The 21,458-nt window shown below is 42.5% G+C and overlaps 1 protein-coding gene across 4 annotated transcripts in view; it reads left to right on the top strand.

Annotated features, from left to right (window-relative positions):
• The window catches only part of LOC126100455 (guided entry of tail-anchored proteins factor 1-like), a 104,714-nt gene that overhangs the window by 61,785 nt on the left and 21,471 nt on the right, over positions 1–21,458 (top strand). For all 4 annotated transcript variants that reach the window (XM_049911063.1, XM_049911060.1, XM_049911061.1 and 1 more), the window contains exon 2: positions 9,498–9,663. In XM_049911063.1, the coding sequence (XP_049767020.1) occupies positions 9,498–9,663 (166 nt within the window). The remainder of the gene's footprint in view (positions 1–9,497; positions 9,664–21,458) is intronic.

Genomic DNA, 21,458 nt, shown 5'->3' with positions numbered 1-21,458 from the left:
TAAAATCAGAGAGATTAGAGCCCACACAGAAGCATACCGACAATCCTTCTTTCCACGAACAATACGAGACTGGAATAGAAGGGAGAACTGATAGAGGTACTCAGGGTACCCTCCGCCACACACCGTGAGGTGGCTTGCGGAGTATGGATGTAGATGTAGATGTAGATGTAGATGTAGATGTAGATGTAGAAGCCTACCCCGTTTCCTTGAGGAATTTTTAAAAGACCAAGTTTCAAAGTATGTGTGGGTTCTGCCTTGTCGGACACCTTTATCCAGGAAAACGAAGTGCCTCAGGGTTCCATCCTGAGCAAATGTTGTCTTTGCTATCGTCATTAACCCTATAATGCCCTGTCTCCTGCTGGGCATCTCCGGCACCCTTTTTGTTGGCAATTTTGCACACTATTGCAGTTGTTCATAGACCTGTCTCATTAAGTGGCATCTTCAGCAATGTCTTGATTGTCTTTACTCATGGAGCTTTGACAATGGCTTTCATTTTTCCTATGCCAAAGCCGTTTGTATGAACTCCTGGCAGCACAGTTGGTTTCTCCCACCACCTTTACATCTTGGGCCTGTTACTCTTCCAGTGGTTGGAACTATGAAATTCCTGGGTCTCATGCTCGATAGGAAACTCTCTTGGTCTTCCCACATGTCCTACTTGGCAGCCCGCTATACACAGTCCCTCAATCCCCTGTGTGTCTTCAATGGTACTTCCTGGGGTACAGATCGAACCATCCTCCACCTTTTGTACTTGTCCCTTCTCCATTCAAAGCTATAGACTATGGGTGCTTTGTTTATGCATCTGCACGTCTGTCCCTCTTACGCTCTCTCAGTACTGTCCACAGTTGTGGCATCCATTTGCCCACTGGCACCTTTTGCACTAGTCTGGTTGAGAGTCTGTATGCAGTAGCTGCTGAACTACTGCCGTGACTTCCTCCTCATCAGATATTCATGCCATTTGTCTGCCATGCATGGCCACCCATCCTATGCCTCCTTCTTTGATGACTCCTTTGATCGCCAGTATGGGGCACATCCCTCTTCTCTGTTACCTCCTGTAGTTCGCTTTTGGCTCTTTCTCCAGTAGATTAACTTCACGCTCCCTGCAACTTTGCTGGTGGGTGTGGATCCTTCTCCACCTTGGCTTCATGTGGCGGCCCATGTACACCTTGGCCTTCATTCGCTTCCTAAGGACAATACACCAGCCTTGCTCTGTCGCCTTCAGTTTCAGAACTTTCATTTGGAATTTCACAGTATTACCTTTATGTACACCGATCATGGTGTCAGGTGTGCCTTCGTTGTTGGTGCTGACGTTTTTTTGGTATTGGCTTCTGGCACACTGCTCAGTATTTACAGCAGAGCTCTTTGCCCTTTATCAGGTCACGGAGTACGTCCGATGACCCAGGCTTTTCAATTGTGTCATCTGCTCACACTCTCTCAGCACCCTTCAAAGCCTCTGTGGACAGTACACTGTCCACCTATTAGTGCAGCGGGTCCAGCAAAGCTTGCACTTGCTCACTCTTGATGGAGCCCCTGTGATGTTTATGTGGGTTCCTGGTCATGTCGGTCTGACAGGAAACGAGGATGCTGATGCTGCTGCCAAGGCTGCAGTCCTCATACCTCAGCCCACTAGTTCTTACATTCCCTTTGATTATCTCTGTGTTGCCATCTGTCAAGAGATGGTGTGAATTTGGCATTGCCACTGTTCCTCCCTTCATGGGAATAAGCTCTGGGTTATTAAGCCTCTCCCAGCGGCTTGGATGACCTCCTCTTGACACTCCTGCCTTGAGGAGGTCATTTTAACTACATTGCGTTTTGGGCACTGTCTTTTTAGCCATCACCATTTGTTAAGTCGTGCTCCCCCACCACTTTGTGCACATTGTGCCCAACTTTTAACTGTCCACATTTCCTGATGGAATGCCTTTTTTTTTTACCAGTTATGTTCCTGTTTGAATTTGCCATCTGAGATATCGGCTGTTTTAGTGAACGACGAGTGGGCTGTCGACCGCATTTCACTTTTCATCCATTGTAGCAATACGGCGAAGGCCATTTAATTTTTAGTTCTGGATCTCTATTTCTCTATTAAGTATTTTATAAACCTTTCTCCAAGTCCCTGGCACATATGACCTTAGTTGTTTTTGTGCCCTAAAACAAAACAAAACTGAACTGGAGAGAAATATGGAAGTCCTTACATTTTTTTTTGTCTATTTATGTCTATATTTTCCCTTGAGATCTCAGAGTTTGTCTGGGAAAAATCTTCTCTGGAAATCAGGGAATTTCACTTGGGGAAACCTGTGGCAACCCTGATGAGTCTCTGTGTCAGTGCCATTGCTTTTGCCAGTAGGTCTTCTTTGGTTGCTCAAACTATCAGTCTTGATAGGATTGGAAATCTCTCTACCATTCTCTCACTCACTTTGTTCAGTGTAAAACATTTATTTATATGTTCATTCATTCATGCGATCAGGCCCAGTGGTCCGTGTGCCACCACGGTTAGAGCTCTCCATCTGTCTCTGTCTTCTGCTATCTGTCTCCTGTTTTCCATGACTTCCAGCCGCAACAAGTCTTCTTTCACTCCATCAGTCCACCTCGTTCTAGGTCTTCCCACTGGTCTGCTGTTTGACGGGATCCAGTCCCTTGTTGCCTTCATTCTAACTTCATTGCAGTCTTTTGCTTTTCATCACTCCCAAGATGTTAGACTACTTGTACAGCTCTTCTAATTCTGTGTTATGGCGTCTTCTCCATTCTCCAGTAGTCTGATCTCGGACTGTTCCAAATATTTTCCTGAGGACCTTCCTTTCAAATGTAAGCCCTCGGTTAAGGTTTTGTTTTTGAATGTTCCGGGTTTGAGAACCATGAAGACTACTGGCATTATTAATGTCTTATACAACCATAGCTTTAGTTGTTGAGAGACACTTCTACATGTCTAGAGAGCGATAGCATCTGTTTCCTGCCTGCAGTCATGCTTTTATCTCTGTTTCAGTTGATGTTACTTCTGTAAAAATTGATCCGAGATATTTGAACCTTTCACATGCTTATACCTGGTGTGGTTCACAATTAAATCTTGAGAGAGTTTTGAATCTTTCTTCCTATGGTTATATACTCAGTCTTTTCAGAGCTAATTTGTAGACCAATGCTAGCTGCCACCAACTCCAAGGTCTGGATACTTTTTTTCAGATCTTCTTTGTGTGCATGCTAATGGTGCAATGTCGTCTGCATAGGCCAGATGTGTAATGTGTTCATTGCCAATTTGAATGCCCTGGAAGTTTTCTTTGTTGAAATCCCACATTACTTTCTCAAGGGCCAGGTTGAAGAGGACAGGTGATAATAGCCCATCACCTTGGTGTAGTCCTGTTACAACTTGGAAGCACCTTAACTTTAAATTTTGTGTCATTTAGGCATACCTCTACCAGTTTGACCAATTTCTTTGGCATACCAAGCTCTGTCATAGTACTAATCAGGCTAGGTGTATGTATACTTCCTGCCTTCTTCAAGTCTACAAACAGGAGCTGTATCTCTCGGCTGTATTCGTACATTTTTTCACAGACTTGTTTTAGGACAAAAATCTGGTTCGTGGTTGATTGCATGCTTGAAAACCTCCAATTATGTCTGTTGCTAGAGGTTTTATTTGATCTAATAGGCAGTTGGAGAAGATCTTATAACAGATGTTGAGTAGCGCTATGCCTCTATAGTTGTCACATAATGATTTGTCTTTCTTTTTGTATATGGGACATATCACAGCTACCTTCCAGTCCTTTGGTATTTCATGTTTTGCCTAAATTTGCTTGATTAGCTTGTGGATTTTGAAACAGAGGATTTCGTCTCCAGCCTTGAGAAGCTCAACGGAAATTCCGTCCTCTCCTGGACATTTACCATTCTTAAGGTTTTTTATTTGGTTCCTTATCTCTTCAGTGATGGGTGGAGGATATTCTGGGCCTACTGTTACTGGGTCATCAAACTCGAGTAGTTCGGTCAGCTCATCAGAGTTTAGTAATTCTCTGAAGTATTCCACCCATCTTCCCTCAATTTTTTGATCTTCTGTTAACATTCTTCCATTGGCATCTTTTATGAATTTGTGTTGATGGTATGTCCTTCCTTTAAAACTTTTCACTTTTCTATAAAGCTCTTTATACCTACTTCCATGAAAGTCTTGTTGAGCTTCCTCCATGATGCTTTTTACATATTTTCTCCTTACTTTCCTCATGGTGGCCTGTGTCTGCTGTTGTATTTCTTTGATTTTTATTCTTCCTGCATATTACTTTGTATCCACAGTAGTTTGGCCCATTGTCTCTCCCTGATGGCTTCCTCACACTCCTCATCAAACCACACTCTTTTTTCCCTTAGTTCGCTTAGGGATTACTTCTTGGGCTGTTTCTTTAATGGTCTCTGCAATCACCTTCCAGTTCTGATCTTGCACAGTATATCCTTCCTCATCATTCATAGCCTCAAAACGGTTTGTCAGTGCTATCTTGAAAGTTCTTCTTATATTATCTTTAATCATACTCTCCTGGTAATATCAAATGACTCTTTGCGTTCTTTTGTACTTCCTGGCTCTCCATATTGTTTTCATCTTTCCCCTGACAAGGAAGTGGTCTGATCCACATTCTGCACCTCGTGCCCTTTTGACATTTTGTATCCACTTCTTTATTCTTGTCTCTACAATTCGGTGGTCTATTTGTTTCACTGTCTTCCCATCCGGAGAAACCCAGGTTTCTTCATTTATTCTCTTCCTGTTGAAATCAGTACTACTTATAAACAAGCCTTTTGCAGTCCCAAAGCTAACCAGCCTAGTGCCATTATTACTGCTCACATCATAAACTGTGCTTTCTGATGGTCCTCTTGAAGGCTACTTCTTTCCCTATTTTTGCATTAATTTTGTAATGTTCACTTGGTACATTGTCTAAAACTGTTTCTAATTCCTCATAGAAAATATCTTTTTTGTTGTCATTGCTTTCTTCGTTTGGGGCATGACAATTTATATATGAGAGTAGGACAGGTTGGTAGCTCATCGCCAACCCCCAACCTGGAGGACCAGGGTTTTTCATTTGGGGTTTCCTCCTGTAGAAAGATTGGCTTCTCCATGCCTGTAGAGATCTTTTTGCCATTTTGTACATATATCAGGGAATGACAGGAAAGTGATATGCTGAGGTTTTGGATAGAGAACGGCACTGATAGGTCGTTGTGAGACACACTTTGTCTGGCTCCTCCCCTTTGGCCTGTCTGGCTTGGGTGACCCTGCTGGTAGCTATGCTACCGCTGGTGTAGCCCTCCAGATATGGAACACGCGAACCTCCTCGCCCACACAAACAGTGCTATATTAAGGTGGTATCCCCTGAGGAAGTGTATTTATTTATTTATCCATTCAGGGATCATCTTACATACAACCTATATTTGGACAAAAAAATATTCTGGATTAATTTGTAGATGTGAGAATGTTCCTGAATTAGCATGCCATATTGTTGATTGCAATATATGTCACAGTGATACGAACTGAGGAAAAAATCTCTCAATACTGTGGGCTTTGCACCAATAACTTTTTAGGTTGTTTTGGAGTCTAAAAATGCTCACTAAGGCTTATAAGTCACCAAAAGGCACTTGGTCCCACTGAGATCCACATGGAGTGTCTTGATTACAAAATATTATGTATCTGATTTGTAGAGCCTTGTCTTTAATTTCGAATACTTTGTTTTGGGCCTAATTTGTCACATCATCGGGGCATCTTTGCCATAGCCTGCCTGAAAGTCAATAGCTGGAAGGACCAGAGTTTTACCTACTATATGAGTTATCCAGTATTGGGGTTGTGGCTACATTTACATTTTGCTGGAGAGAAGTAAATGTTTTGTCACACACGGGTGGTCTTTGGAATGGTATCCCAGCTGTAGCTCATTTAGCGGAGTCATCATGTTGGCTGTAACCAAACATAATTCTGTCAGTGACATGTCTTTTACACTGAGAATGTGACTTACATATTTAGTTTGGCCGTGGAAAAACATACACATAATACAATTGCATTTTAATCTAGCTTGTAATGAGCAGACATAGTCCTTAGATTCAATGATGGATTCTGCTAATGAGTGCCTGTGGCAACTTATATTGGCCAGGTAATTAGAGTAATGTGTTAAATGCGGTAAGGACTTCTGGTAGATAATGGGTGCACTCCCTACCTCAAGTAGTGGTTTTTGTATTATTGTAAACATAATGATGTGTTGACTAGTACCATTAATTTACATTTGTCATCCAATTAGAATTACAAATGTGCATCTTTCGACCAAATTTTTGAAAAAATTTTCTGCTAGCTTGCTTGGAAAGTAGTTGTTTTGTATGGGAAATGAGGTAGGTGTCAGTAATGTTTTGTAAAGAAAGAAGGGCCACCAAACAGCTACATTTTTTGAAGACCAGTTTTGGAAAATCATGTTTCTGCTATCAATATTGTGCAAGGAAGGAAATATTATCATGTCAGTAATAAAAGGTACAAAAATATATACATTTTTAATATACACACACAGCAATGATTTAGTGATTACTGTCCATTACAAAATTGATTACACAACTTGGATTATACAATTGTGAACCCACTTTGAGCATCTTCCATGCAGTGCTTCAAAATAAATGTCAGTAATGTAATGAGCTTGTGCCGTAAACTTTAATCATGTAACCTTAAGGACCCATTTTGTTTTGTCTCAAAGACAATAGGAGTTGCCATCAGTATAAAATTTGGGCCTTAAACTGAAAAGCTGCAAAAAGTATTTGTGGCTTGTGGCCATGTTATGAGAACAATAGTTGATTAACAAGATACTTTTTTGTTTTTTAGCTACCATAGAAAATTTCCGTTTGATCTACATCTACCTCTACATCTACATGACTACTCTGCAATTCACATTTAAGTGCTTGGCAGAGGGTTCATCGAACCACAATCATACTATCTCTCTACCATTCCACTCCCGAACAGCGCGCGGGAAAAACGAACACCTAAACCTTTCTGTTTGAGCTCTGATTTCTCTTATTTTATTTTGATGATCATTCCTACCTATGTAGGTTGGGCTCAACAAAATATTTTTGCATTCGGAAGAGAAAGTTGGTGACTGAAATTTCGTAAATAGATCTCGCCGCGACGTAAAATGTCTTTGCTTTAATGACTTCCATCCCAACTCGTGTATCATATCTGCCACACTCTCTCCCCTATTACGTGATAATAAAAAACGAGCTGCCCTTTTTTGCACCCTTTCGATGTCCTCCGTCAATCCCACCTGGTAAGGATCTCACACCGCGCAGCAATATTCTAACAGAGGACGAACGAGTGTAATGTAAGCTGTCTCTTTAGTGGACTTGTTGCATCTTCTAAGTGTCCTGCCAATGAAACGCAACCTTTGGCTCGCCTTCCCCACAATATTATCTATGTGGTCTTTCCAACTAAAGTTGTTCGTAATTTTAACACCCAGGTACTTAGTTGAATTGACAGCCTTGAGAATTGTACTATTTATCGAGTAATCGAATTCCAACGGATTTCTTTTGGAACTCATGTGGATCACCTCACACTTTTCGTTATTTAGCGTCAACTGCCACCTGCCACACCATACAGCAATCTTTTCTAAATCGCTTTGCAACTGATACTGGTCTTCGGATGACCTTACTGGACGGTAAATTACAGCATCATCTGCTAACAACCTAAGAGAACTGCTCAAATTGTCACCCAGGTCATTTATATAGATCAGGGACAGCAGAGGTCCCAGGACGCTTCCCTGGGGAACACCTGATATCACTTCAGTTTTACTTGATGATTTGACGTCTATTACTACGAACTGCGACCTTCCTGGCAGGAAATCACGAATCCAGTTGCACAACTGAGACGATACCCCATAGGGCCGCAACTTGATTAGAAGTCGCTTGTGAGGAACGGTGTCAAAAGCTTTCTGGAAATCTTGAAATACGGAATCAACTTGAGATCCCCTGTCGATAACGGCCATTACTTCGTGCGAATAAAGAGCTAGCTGCGTTGCACAAGAACAATGTTTTCTGAAACCATGCTGATTATGTATCAATAGATCGTTCCCTTCAAGGTGATTCATAATGTTTGAATACAGTATATGCTCCAAAACTCTACTGCAAACCGACGTCAATGATATAGGTCTGTAGTTCGATGGATTACTCCTAATACCCTTCTTAAACACTAGTGCGACCTGCGCAATTTTCCAGTCTGTAGGTACAGATCTATCGGTGAGTGAGCGGTTGTATATTATTGCTAAGTAGGGAGCTGTTGTATCAGCGTAATCTGAAAGGAACCTAATCGGTATACAATCTGGACCTGAAGACTTGCCTGTATAAAATGATTTGAGTTGTTTCACAACCCCTAAGGTATCTACTTCTAAGAAACTCTTGCTAGCAGCTGTTTGTGTTTCAAATTCTGGAATATTCCATTCGTCTTCCCTGGTGAAGGAATTTCGGAAAACTGCGTTCAATAACTCCGCTTTAGCGGCACAGTCGTCGGTAACAGTACCGTCGGCACTGTGCAGCGAAGGTATTGACTGCATCTTGCCGCTTGTGTACTTTACATATGACCAGAATTTCTTCGGACTTTCTACCAAATTTCGAGACAATGTTTTTTTGTGGAACCTATTAAAGGTATCTCGCATTGAAGTCTTTGCATGATTGGCGTGCTCTGGTAATCAAACAGTTCAGATTTGTTGTTTGTTTGAGATAACTGTATGGGTTCTAAGCTTCTTCATTTAGCAATATAGCCCCTGCATTTGTACTGTTGTGGAACTTAATCATGTTGTTGTGAGTTAGAAACACTATTTACAGTTGATTGGGCTTATCACTGCCTGGATAATATAGAATTGTCAAAAAAGATCATATCCATTTCTTCTAGGTTCTGTGTTTGAATCTGCATTCTATAGTTGCTGTGACATTACATTAGCTCTACACCAAAATTTTGATAACTGCTGCACATTGTGTGGCAGCTCAAAAGAATCGGGGCATGACAGATAAAAAACAAATCTGTGGAACTTTCGCCTTTGAAAATGTTGATGCTGAATTTGCTTGTGTGTGTTTCTAGTTAATTTGCATTATAAGATGGCAAGACACAGCAGAATATCAGCTGACTAGCTGGTTTGTTCTGCTGGTGTCAAAGACTGCTTTATTCTTGATCTGATGTTCAGATGAGGAAGTGGGTAAGTATCAATGACTACATGAATAGAATTCAAAAACTCTTATTTTTTGTGAAACCTATCTGTCTGTATTCAACACTTGTTCAAATACTTGTGCAATTAAAAAAGCACATGATTTATGATAAAGAACCCTACTAATTTGGTGATTCATGCCTGTTTTGTCTAGGGTGTACTTTAATTGAGGCATACTTTAACATGTATTCAGATACCACAATAGATAAATATTTAATCTTTTTTATTCAGTACTTACATTTTACAACTATAACAATAACAATGAGCTTTACAGGACATTACTATATTCCTCATATCATCAGCCTCATTAATAATCATTTCATTTAACAGCTGCTGTCCTGTATTTGTGTTGCATCAGCACATGAACGGCAACTCAAGACTGAAGAAGCACATGTAAAAGCAGAGTTAGCAACAATCTCAATGATCGATGAATTTGCAAAATATGCTCGAATGCAACGTAAACTTAACAAAATTCAGAATGAGTTGAAAACTGTAGGTAAGTGTTCAATATATAAAGAATACTTGTCTCTATTTTCTATGTATTAAGAAGAAGGATATTATTTGAGATGTACTACTCAGTATAGCATTCTTTTTCCCTACTGCCAAAGGGAATGTACTTCTTATTAACATATTTCTTTCTGTGCTTGAGAAAATTGTCAATTAGCAAAATAAGTCATATAATAATTATAGCTTTAAGGCGAAATACTGCAATATTTCAATACAGTTCACAATATTGATAGAGGTATGTATTGTTTCTGTCTCCACTTGAGACAGCTCCCATAAAAAGTTGAAAAGAAACTTTAGAATAATACTGTTGTTTTTAATTAAAACCTTGTGTTTGGTAAATCACATCATGTGAGGAATCCTTATATATGTGGAATGAGTCAAGATATAGTTTGTCACTAAGACACAGCTATTAGAAACTGCCTCCATAGACTGCAGCAGTGATGATTCATTGATGACAAGTGGCTTATATTATATATTAAGGACAGTGGTTATACTCTTATTTAAACCTAAAAAGATCACAAACTTTTGCCTTTCATATTTAGAACGACAGCCTTTACTTTGGAGATGGAAAAAAGAGCAGCTGATTTTCCAGTTACAATATATAGTTGTTGCTCATTTATTGCTATAAACATATCAATTATATGAATATGCTGATACCTTCAGTCCAAAGATTAGTTTGACACAGATGTTCAGACTAGTTTATCTTATGCAAGCCTCTTATCTTTGCATAGCTATTGCAATCTACAATAATTTGAAGGTGATTGGTGTATCCAAGTCTTGGTCTCCCTGTAAAATTTAATTCCTCGCCATCACCTCATTCAATTTGACAACATTCTATTTATCTTATAACCTCTTTTCAAGACTCTACCCCTTTGCTGTCTTTGGAAGAATTACAATGTTTTTGGCAAACCCCAAAGATTTTACTTTTTCTCACTGAACTTCAATTTTCTATTTTATGTTTTTTCTTGGTTTTCTTTACTACTTGCTCAGTATACAGGTTTAATAATGTACCGGATAGGCTACAAACCTGCTTCCCTTTCATGCTCTTAGGCTCTTATAGCTGCAGTCTAATTTCTGTACAAAATGTAAATAACGTTTTGCTGCCTATATTTTATGCCTGCTATCTTCAGAATTTCAAAGAGTGTACACTGGTACCTATTTCTTTCTGTTTGTATGGAGACAAAGTTATAATGAACATAATTTATTCCAGTGATAAGTCCTTATGCAATTATAGCTCATTTTTGTTTAATGAATACCTTGTTGACCTTAGGTTCATTGCTCCATGCGATTCTCATATAAAGTTAATTAGATAGTGATAGTACTCAAAGGAAGCTAGTATTTTTTCCCACAGTAGTGAGAGATGATTCTATAGTCAAAACACATTGAACTGGGCTTTAATGATAAGGAATTCAGTTTGGTTGTTCCATTTTGATTTGTTGTCTATCTTTACACTAAGAAATTTTACACATGGAAATTCTCTGTCTGGTGAAGTATCATCTAGTGACTAAGAAAATCTTTATTTCTGGGATCTTTGACCTCTGTGTTTACTGTGCGTTTATATGAGGTGGATTTTAGTAAGAATAAGTCTTAAGCTGTTCGTTGTTAGCCGGTAGGCAATATATGCAGGAGAGGAAAAGTTCTGAATCTCATTGAACATTAAAAATATTATTTCTTTTCTCAGTTGGACATTATTTGTACTTCTCTATTACTCTCTTTTAGTGTCACATGCTCAATATTTATTTCACTATAATATTGTGAATATAATAGAAGGAAACATTCCACGTGGGAAAAAATATATCTAAAAACAAAGATGATGTGACTTACCAAACGAAAGCACTGGCACGTCAATAGACACACAAACATACACACAAAATTCTAGCTTTCGCAACCAACGGTTGCCTCGTCAGGAAAGAGGGAAGGAGAGGGAAAGACGAAAGGATTTGGGTTTTAAGGGAGAGGGTAAGGAGTCATTCCAATCCTGGGAGCAGAAATACTTACCTTAGGGGGAAAAAAGGACGGGTATACACTCGCGCACACACACACATATCCATCCACTCATATACAGACACAATTTTGTGTGTATGTTTGTGTTTGTTTGTGTGTCTATCGATGTGCCAGCGCTTTCGTTTGGTAAGTCACATCATCTTTGTTTTTAGATATATCACTATAATATTGTATTGACATACTGTGCAAAAGTGCAAGACCAAATGCAAAAGTGCAAGGCCAAGAATGGCGCAATACTTATGCCTGGGAAGAGTCAGTTAGAATTCTTCCTTTGTAGCAAACATATCAGTGCTTGATGATGTATGATTCACATGTATTATCATTGTTGTCACTACATGCTGCAAAAAGAAAAGCAGGAGGGAGCAGCTATAGGCAAAAAAGTGGCATGGAAAGTGTTCTACATATGGCCATACTACAACGCTAAAAGAAATTGCAACACAGCCAGATGACTGTTGGAATTTTTTAAGGATGAAAGAGAAATCTTCCATCAAATTGGTGAACTTTGTTACACCATCTATGCGCAGAAAAGATACTGTTCATGCACTCATTGGATTTCACTTTCCACAATGCTGGAAGTGACCTATAAATCTGAAATTTTTGTAGGGGACTGGTTGTTAAAGCTGTAATGTATTTCTGCAATAAATAACTAAGGCTTTAAAACAAACAAATAAGCAGTTGCAGTGTTATTTCCTTGAGCTTAAACACTTTTGTCAAATGTTTCTACACTTAATTCTGAGTAAGTATTAAATATATAATGAAGCTTCTCACAGCTGCTGTCAGTGGCAACAGACTGTCTGTCTTTGGCTCAAGCAGTCCTTCTGCAGTGTGTTTGCAGTTACAGGCCCCATTGTTTATGCATGACGAACCACAAATCTGGTTTGTAATCATGAAAAACACAGTAACCGACCTACAGGCATGCTCTGCTTATAGCAGGGTACAGAGATAGACACAACGAACACATATGTCAACCCACAACAACCATCAGTTAAGAGCAGCAACAAAGAAAAAATTATCACTTAATCCGAGCTGTTACAAATACATAGAAGCTAAACGTGCTTGAGGTGAAACCTGAATCTCCAGGATGTAATCTAGAAGATCTTCCATAGTTAAAGAATAATTTCCATGGTAGTAAATCTACTCTAAATGCCATGAAAAGAAGTATGAAGTTGGAAAAAAGAAAAGGAGCCAGTACCAGGTAGAAACCAAGATTTAACAATGTCTTCCACGGAAAGGCAATTGGAACTGTTAAAATGGAAATAGAAAAATTGCAAAGGGGAAGGGCTTATCTCTGAAAATCATGTGAGATCAGGGTTGCCACAAGTTCTGGAAATCAGCGAATATCAGGGAATTTAAGGGAAATCATTGAAATATCAGGAAAATTTGAAAAAAAAAACATTGGAAAAATCTAGTTTTTATCTCAGTAGATGAAATGGTTTGTTTAGTGAGATGTCATGCATAGTCACTGGCTGGGCGCAGCTGGGTATGTGAGCCACTTCCCGAATCCCTCATTCTTATTGCTTCTTCCCTTTCTGCCACTCCCCTCAGCTTTCAGTCAGTGCTGCCACCACTTCTTGCTGCTAGCCTAGCAACTGCGGATGAGAGGCAGGGTGGTGTCAGGAGAGGTTTGTTTGGATCTGATTCTCAGAGACTGTTGATGCAGCGGCCAGAGACAGTGGTCGTGTGTGCGTGAGTTGTGTCTGAATGATTGTGTGAATGTGTGTGTGCTCTCATTTTCTGACAAAGGCTATGGCCAAAAATTTAGTTGTGAGAGTGTGACTGTTTTTTCTATGTGCCTGTCTGCAGCTCAGTAATCATCTTTACGGTGAGTTGCAACCTATCCTCATTAGTATCGATTTTCAGAGTATTCACACAAGTTATCTATTGCATGGATTGATCACTTCAGTATCATTTTGTCAACATGGTGTCTGTGACATGTAAATAGCTGGCCACATCAGTGGACTTCCATGACAGGCCAAAACAGCAGGCCATTTCTGCGGGTATCTCTATCAGATCGGGCCTGCCAATCTGAAGCCCCAAATTTCCCAATAATGTGCAGGCCCTGCCCATCGGATCTAGTCTCAATGATCTGACTGCAGCCCAGGTCTATTTGTGTGTGGTGTAATGTGCCAGATTTTCGTGGTTTATCCGTGGACTCAGGACTGCGGTGCTCCCCGGCAGGCCTGAGGCCACGTGTAATGCATTTCAGGAATTGCAGCTGTCTCACCGCAAGAACATTGTACAGTGTGGCATTTTATAGACATTTTATTTATTCTAGTACATTTTGGCACTTTGCAAATATACACACATCAAAAAACAGTATTGCATCAGCCCGGTTCCCAGAACTCCTGAAGATAAGAGTTGGATATTGTATCACAGATGCAGTCCCTTTGACTGTTTAGAGATGTCACTAAACCTTCCCCAAGGTGTAAACAACCATCCATGAACAATGCCTATTAAATGGAGGAGGTGTAACAGCCGATAAGTTCCAATCATTCCAGCAGGAAGGGGTACACAGCTCGTGTTGTCTGTAGTTCAACCATGCCTAGACAGTCAATACCAAGGTTCGATCACATCTGCATTATTACTTTCTGCCAGGAAGGGCTCTCAGCAAGGGAAGTGTCCAGGCATCTTGGAGTGAAACAAAGCGATGTTGTTCGGACATCGAGGAGATACAGAGAGACAGGAACTGTCGATGATATGCCTCGCTCAGGCCACCCAAGGACGACTACTGCAGTGGATGACCGCCACCTATGGATTATGGCTCGGAGGAACCCTGACAGCAGTGCCACCATGTTGAATAATGCTTTTTATGCAGCCACAGGACATCGTGTTATGACTCAAACTGTGTGCAATAGGCTGCATGATGCGCAACTACACTCCCGACGTCCATGGCAAGGTCCATCTTTGCAACCACGACACCATGCAGCGTGGTACAGATGGGCCCAATAACATGCTGAATGGACCACTCAGGATTGGCATCACGTTCTCTTTACCGATGAGTTCCACATATGCCTTCAACCAGATAATCATCGGAGACGTGTTTGGAGGCAATCCACCTAGGATGAACGCCTTAGACACACTGTCCAGCGAGTGCAGCAAGGTGTAGATTCCCTGCTGTTTTGGAGTGCCGTTATGTGGGGCTCACGTATGCCGTTGGTGGTCACGGACAGCACCATAATGGCTGTACAATATGTGAAAGCCATCCTCCGACCATTAGTGCAACTGTATTGGCGAGGCATTCATGTTCATGGACAACAATTCGCGCCCCCATCATGCACATCTCGTGAATGACTTCCTTCAGGATAATGACTTCACTTGACTAGAGTGGCCAGCTTGTTCTCTAGACATGAACCCTATTGAACATGCCACGATAGATTGAAAAGGGCTGTTTATGGACGACGAATCTCACCAAACACTCTGAAGGATCTATGCCGAATCACCATTGACGAGTGGGACAATCTGGACCAACACTGCCAAAATGTATACTAGAAAGTATGGTTGATAAGAGAAACAAAATAGTGGCAGTCACTGGCAGTTTGTACACTATGTACTCATATGTTTTGTGAAAGAAAAACCACACAATACCTGTAAAATAATAGACATATAACAGTGGGCAATAACCAACAATAACAAACATAGTAGAACCAACATTTTATTGGCAGTCACCTATAGTATTGGTTTACACAACTCTTCCCTGCCTTATACATTACTTTCAAGAGGCCTACTTTCTTCTCAGGTTATTTCTCAAATCAGTGAAGATATTTTAAATCTGTCTTGCGATTCAAATGACATACGTATTTTTCTCACCAAATGTGTTTTGTTTTATTGAAATAAAATAACATCTCCGGTGTTAATGAAACATACATTAATTACATTTGACTTGCTTTCTCAATCTAAAAACAGTTCATAGTAAAAGGTGTTGATTTTAGTACTTAAGACTTTTGCTCACATATTTCACATTCTTTTGTCAACTTATGCCTTGAGATCTCAAAATTTGTCCCCCCAGGGGGCCAACAACTCTTTGGTGGGTATATGGGTGGTGCTCATGGGTCCCTTAGCTACTGCAGCCTTTATTCTTTTCTGGGCTGCTTTCCCTTCCCCTTCCTTCTCCTTAGCTGACCATCTTCCTTTCTCTTTGCCCCTGCCATTCCTTCTCTTGGTGTCCTTCTTTATGTCGGCCTGACTATTCTCATGACTTTGCTTCATCTTGTGATGTTGGTTGCTTTCCCTCCTCCTTTTTGGCTTTTATTTTTTGGTCCCCCTCAGGTGTTTGACCTCCATCTCTAAATCTGAAATCTGTAGGGTGAGCCAGATGGGAAAGAACTCCTCCCTAGTGCCTTTGGCTTGGATTCCTCTCCTCCTCCTCCTCCTCTCCCTCTCCCTTTTCCCTCTTCCCCTCCAAAACCCTTTTGCCCCCATGCTAGGTCAGAAGCTAGGTAGCCATTCCATGTGGTGAACCTGTTATGTACCCATCTGGCTAAGCCTCTGATACCACAGGAGTCACACTGCCAGTACCTGCACAGTGAACACCTTTCGGGGCATTGTAACTCGTGGCAACAACCGTCCCACTAGGCGGCCATTGCTGTGGCTGGGTGGCGCCCACAAGGCGAGCACCTGTTCGGAGTGGGTATTGCCAGGGCGGATGTTAGGCACACGAAATGTGTTAAACACTCAGGCTGCTCTACTGCGGCCGTGTCTCTTCCTTAACGTAGTTCTGTCTCAGTTCCTGTTTCTGCCTTTCCAGCCTGGTAGGAGGACCACACATGCCGACTTGGAGTGAGGCCTTTTCCATGGTTCCTGGTCTGTAACAGGACTGACAGGGAGACTTTTGCCACCACCAAACCCCTTTTCTTTGTGGAACATAGTGAGGACAAGTTCGGCGAAGTTCGAGTCATTAAGCAAGATGAGCTCTGGCTCTCTCCTTATAAAGACAACTTCTGCCAGTCAGCCAATGTTCCTCTGTGCCTGCAACCGTTTAGGAGACAACCTCATGGCTATTGCTCCTCACAAGTCTCTCAGTATGACACAGGATGTAATTTTCCATAGGGACCTTCTCCTTGAGTTTGATGATGAACTTATGGCAAATCTGGAACAACATGGCGTTCATTTTGTCTTGCGTGTCCGGAAAGGCCCTAAGGACCATCGCGTAGACACTGGTGCTCTCATCATGGCATTTGAGGGGCATACCCTGCCTGAGAAGGTCAGGGTAATGATGTACAGATGTGATGTCAAACCCTACATTCCACCTCCCATGCATTACTTCCATTGTCTCAAGTTTGGCCCCATGTCCTCGCGATGCGATGACACACCCATCTGAGGTGACTGTGGCTACCCTCTTCACGTGGGGAGCCCTTGCACCCTATCGCCTAACTGTGTAAACCGATCTGGTCTCCATTCTTCCCACTCACAGGAGTGTCCAGTGTACATGAAGGAAAAAAGAATTCAGAAAATAAAGACCCTTGACCTTCACAGCTTCTTCAAAGTCTGGAAGAAATTTGACAGATTTCACCCTGTAAATCTCTCATCTATGTATGCCTCAGTTACGCCTTCCCCTCCTCACCCCTCACCCTTACCCCCATCCTGCCCCCCTTCCATTTCCTCACCCTCGGCAGCTCCCATCCCTTTCCCTCCAGGAACTGCTCCTCCTCCTCCTCCTCCTCCTCCTACTCCTCCTCCTCAGACATGGAAGAGATCCTCTTCTCTGGCTCCTGCTAGGGATGGGGCTCCATCTCAGAATACCCCTCCCTGGTGTTCTCGGGACAGGAAGCTTGCGTTCAGGCTAGAGGAGAGACACGCGCTCTGAGGGCCCCAAGGCCACTCGCTCTCTGTCAGATCCCGATATCACCGCCATCTATTCTCTCTGAGGAAGAAGAAGAAGAAGCAGAACAAGTCAAAAGTTGAAGCTTCCGCAGCTTTCTGGGGGGCTTGACTCTCTTCACCTCATACTGAATCAAGGCCCAGTTTTTATGGATGTTACACCATCCTCATTGGTGAAGACCACCGACCAAGTGACTTGACCTTCCCTCAACTTCTTTATGACTCTGCTGGACTCTCACCACACGATAATCCAGTGGAATTGCAACAGATATTATCGCCACCTCCCAGAAATACAATGCCTTGTTTCCTCCTACTATTCATTCTGTCTTGCTCTTCATCACTTTTGTGGTGATCACTTGCTAAAGTTTTGTGTTATTGAGCATTCTCTTGGAACTGTGCCTGCCCTGGGATAGCGTCTGGAGGGGTCTGCATGTGGGTTTGCACCAATGTCATTAGTGACTGGATCCCCCTTCATACCAACCTGGAAGCAATAGCAGTTAGAGTGCAGACAACTGTGGCAATCACCATTTGCAACGTCTACCTCCCTCCAGGTAGGTCGCTTCCTTATGTTGAGCTGTTTACCTTAATACAGCAACTCCCACCCCCGTATTTCCTCCTTGGGGATTTCAATACACATCATCCCTCTGTGGGGGAGTGCCACTTCATTCAGCAGGGGTCTTCTACTTGACCAACTTACTACAGACTTTGATTAGTGTCTCCTCAATGATGGTTCCTCTACCAACTTCAGTGGCATTCATGGAACCTTTACTGCTGTCGATTTCACAGTCTCCTCCTCTGCTCTCATGGCTTGCCTACATTGGTCACCCCGTGATGATCTTTGTGACAGTGACCACTTTCCAGTGATTCTGTCATTCCCATGCCACTGCCAGGCAGATAGGCCCCCCATGCTGGGCAATCCACAGGGCCAATTGGCCTTTATATACGTCTGCTGTGCACTTCGACACCTCTTTCACGAACTGCATTGATGTGGTTGTGCAAGGTATTTCTGCCACTATTCTTCATGCTGCTGGTACTGCTGTCCCCCTATCTACAGGTCCCCCTAATCATCGACCAGTACCATGGTGGACCAAGGACGTAACAGTCGCTGTCCAGGACTGCCAACAGGTGCCACAACGATTTAAATGACATCCTTCACAGACCAACCTCCTCGCTTTTAATCGTCTCTGCGCTAAGGCTTGTTACCTTATTAAGCAGACTAAAAAGGAATGCTCGCTATGTTTCCTCCCTGGGGTGTATGGCTCTTCATCGCAGGTTTGGTTCAACCTCTGTAGCCTTCTGGGCCACCAGCGACAGGCAGCTGTCCAGTGGCTTATCCTCCGAGGTGCTCTGTCTATTGATCCGTTGGTCCTTGCAGAACACCTCGCGACACACTTTTCGACAGCGTCAGTATTCTCTTCCTATACTGCCACCTTTCTCCAGCAGAAACTCAGGGCTGTTTCAACCCTCACCAAGCTGAACCCTATAATGAACCCTTCACTAATGGGAATTCTTGCAGACTCTTGCCGCTTCACATGACACGGCCCCAAGCTCAGATTCCATCCACAACCAGATGATCCAACACTTGGACATTACACAAACACAGTATCTACTCAGGATCTTTAACCACATTTGGGTCACACGTGCCTTCGCCTCACAACAGTGTGGCAGTATAGTCCATACTCGAATTTTGGGGCCTTTTGTCTCCATATCAGTGTAGCTTCTGGGAAGGATGATCTCCAACACTGACAATTTACTCAGATTTGAAACTGCAGTCTGACTGGAATTTACTAACTGTAGGCGCCTTGTCACCATCTTCTTTGACACACACAAGGCATATGACATGGCTTGGCACCATCATATTTTAGTTACCCCTCTCCCATGACAGGGGCTTTCGCAGCCCCCTTCCAATTTTTATTCATGATTTTTTTATCCCACCGGCTCTTCTGGGTTCCAGTTGGCACTTCACTCAGCACCCTTCGTATTCAGGAGAATGGTATCCCATAGGGTTCTGTATTAAGTGTCACACAGTTCCTCATAGCCATCAATGGGATTGTAACCTCTGTTGGCCCTCAGGCTACCCCGCGTTGTATGTTGACAATTTTTTCATCTAGTGCAGATCCCGCTTGGTAGTGTCTGCTGAGTACCGGCTTCAAGGGGCTGTCCGACAGACCTCTGCGTGGGCTGTCTCCCATGGCTTCCAATTTTCTCACTCCAAAACATGGATTATGCATTTTTGTCATCAATTCATAGTACACCCTGATCCAGAACTTTATGTAGGCGACCATACCGTAGATGTTACAGCACAATCCTGGTTCTTGGGCCCTTTTTTTTTTTATGGGGTGTCCCATATTTGCCGCCTGAAGATGAAATGCACGCGGAAGCTTAATGCTCTCTGCCTCCTGGCTCACACATCTTGGGGCGCAGACCATGCTACTCTTCTCTATACTTACAGTGCTCTGGTCTTGTTCAGACTAGATTATGGAAGTCAGGTTTATGGCTCAGTGGCTCCTCCCGCTCTGAAAATACTTGATCCTGTTCACCATTGTGGGGTGTGTCTGGCTATTGATGCCTTTCGCACTAGTTCTGTTGACAGTCTCCTCCCGGAAGCGGGATTCCCCCTCTACAAATATGATGAAGCCAACTCCTAGTTTCTTACACAATCACCATTCGCAGATTCCCTGACCATCCCATGTATCCTGGCCTATTTGGAAGTGAAGGATGTCTTACTCCTGATCACTGCCCATGGGTGGGATTGCCGGTTGGAATGTGTCTCACTTCCCTCTGTTGGGATCTCCATCTCGATTCACTGAAATGTGCCCTGTGTATTTCCCCCTCACACCCCCTCTTGGATGGTGCCTAGACCACAGATTAGGACCAGCCTATTCGAGGGTCCTAAGGTCTCTGTCGCCCCTATGGTCTTCCGGCATCTTGTACATTGCATCCTGAAAGAGTTCCAGGGTGCTACCATTTTCTACACTGATGGTTCTAAGATAACAGACAAGGCAGGTTACACTTTCACGTCTCCTCCTGGATTAGAACACCATTTATTGCCGGAATCGTGTAGTTGTTCACAGCAGAGCTGCTAGCTGTTACCAGGACCCTCCATTTTGTTACTTGGGCCTCCCTCCACAGTGTTTTAATATGTACTGACTCATTGAGCAGCCTGCTACTATTGTTATCCTTTGGTCTCTGCAGTCCATGACCACTTCTCCTTCCTTGGCTGTGACATCTGCTCATTTGTCTTTCTCTGAGTCCCAAGTCATGTGGGTATCCCAGGGAATGAACGGGCTGACTGTTTGGCTAGATAAGCTTATACTCAAGCTCCCTTCCCTTTCATGACTCCAACTGCGGATATGCAGATCTATGCCAGATCTCTCTTTGCCCAAAAGTGGAATGACATTTGGTGTGCTACTGCTCTCAGTAATAAACTCCGCACAATCAAGGAGACTGCTGCACTTTGATGCTCTTCCTTTTGCTCCTCTTGGAAGGAGTCCACTGCTGGAGTTCAGTGCTCTACCTTCCACTCCTCTCAGAAGGAATCTATACATTGGTCATAGCAGGCTCACCCATTGTGTCCTCCTGTGTAATGAACCACTGCCACAGTGTAGTTGTGAAACCAGACTGACAATATCTCACATACTGAAAGAATGTCTCCTTCATGCTAAGTATAGTCTTCCTTAATTTTATTATTAGTAGACAATTCACAGATGGTTGAACTGGTCCTCACTTTCCTCTGTGAAAGTGGTTCTTTCCAGATATAAGGTTTTTCTCTACTCCTGGAGCAGAGGCAGGGTGGTTGGGTGGGGGCCTCTCTTCACGTTTTCTCAGTGCGGGTCCCCATGACCCCTCGCCTTGTAAAGTTTTTTTCCAGTTTTTAGATTTGTTCTAACCTTTTATGCCTTTTACTGTGTATGTTTTAACTTCCTTGTCTTACAGTTTGACTCCCCTGACTGGATCCATCCA

Source organism: Schistocerca cancellata, chromosome 9, assembly GCF_023864275.1.
Source record: "Schistocerca cancellata isolate TAMUIC-IGC-003103 chromosome 9, iqSchCanc2.1, whole genome shotgun sequence".
NCBI classification, from domain to species: Eukaryota; Metazoa; Arthropoda; class Insecta; order Orthoptera; family Acrididae; genus Schistocerca; species Schistocerca cancellata.
Note: the sequence above shows the minus strand (reverse complement) of the source record. Positions and strands in the feature narration are given on the sequence as shown.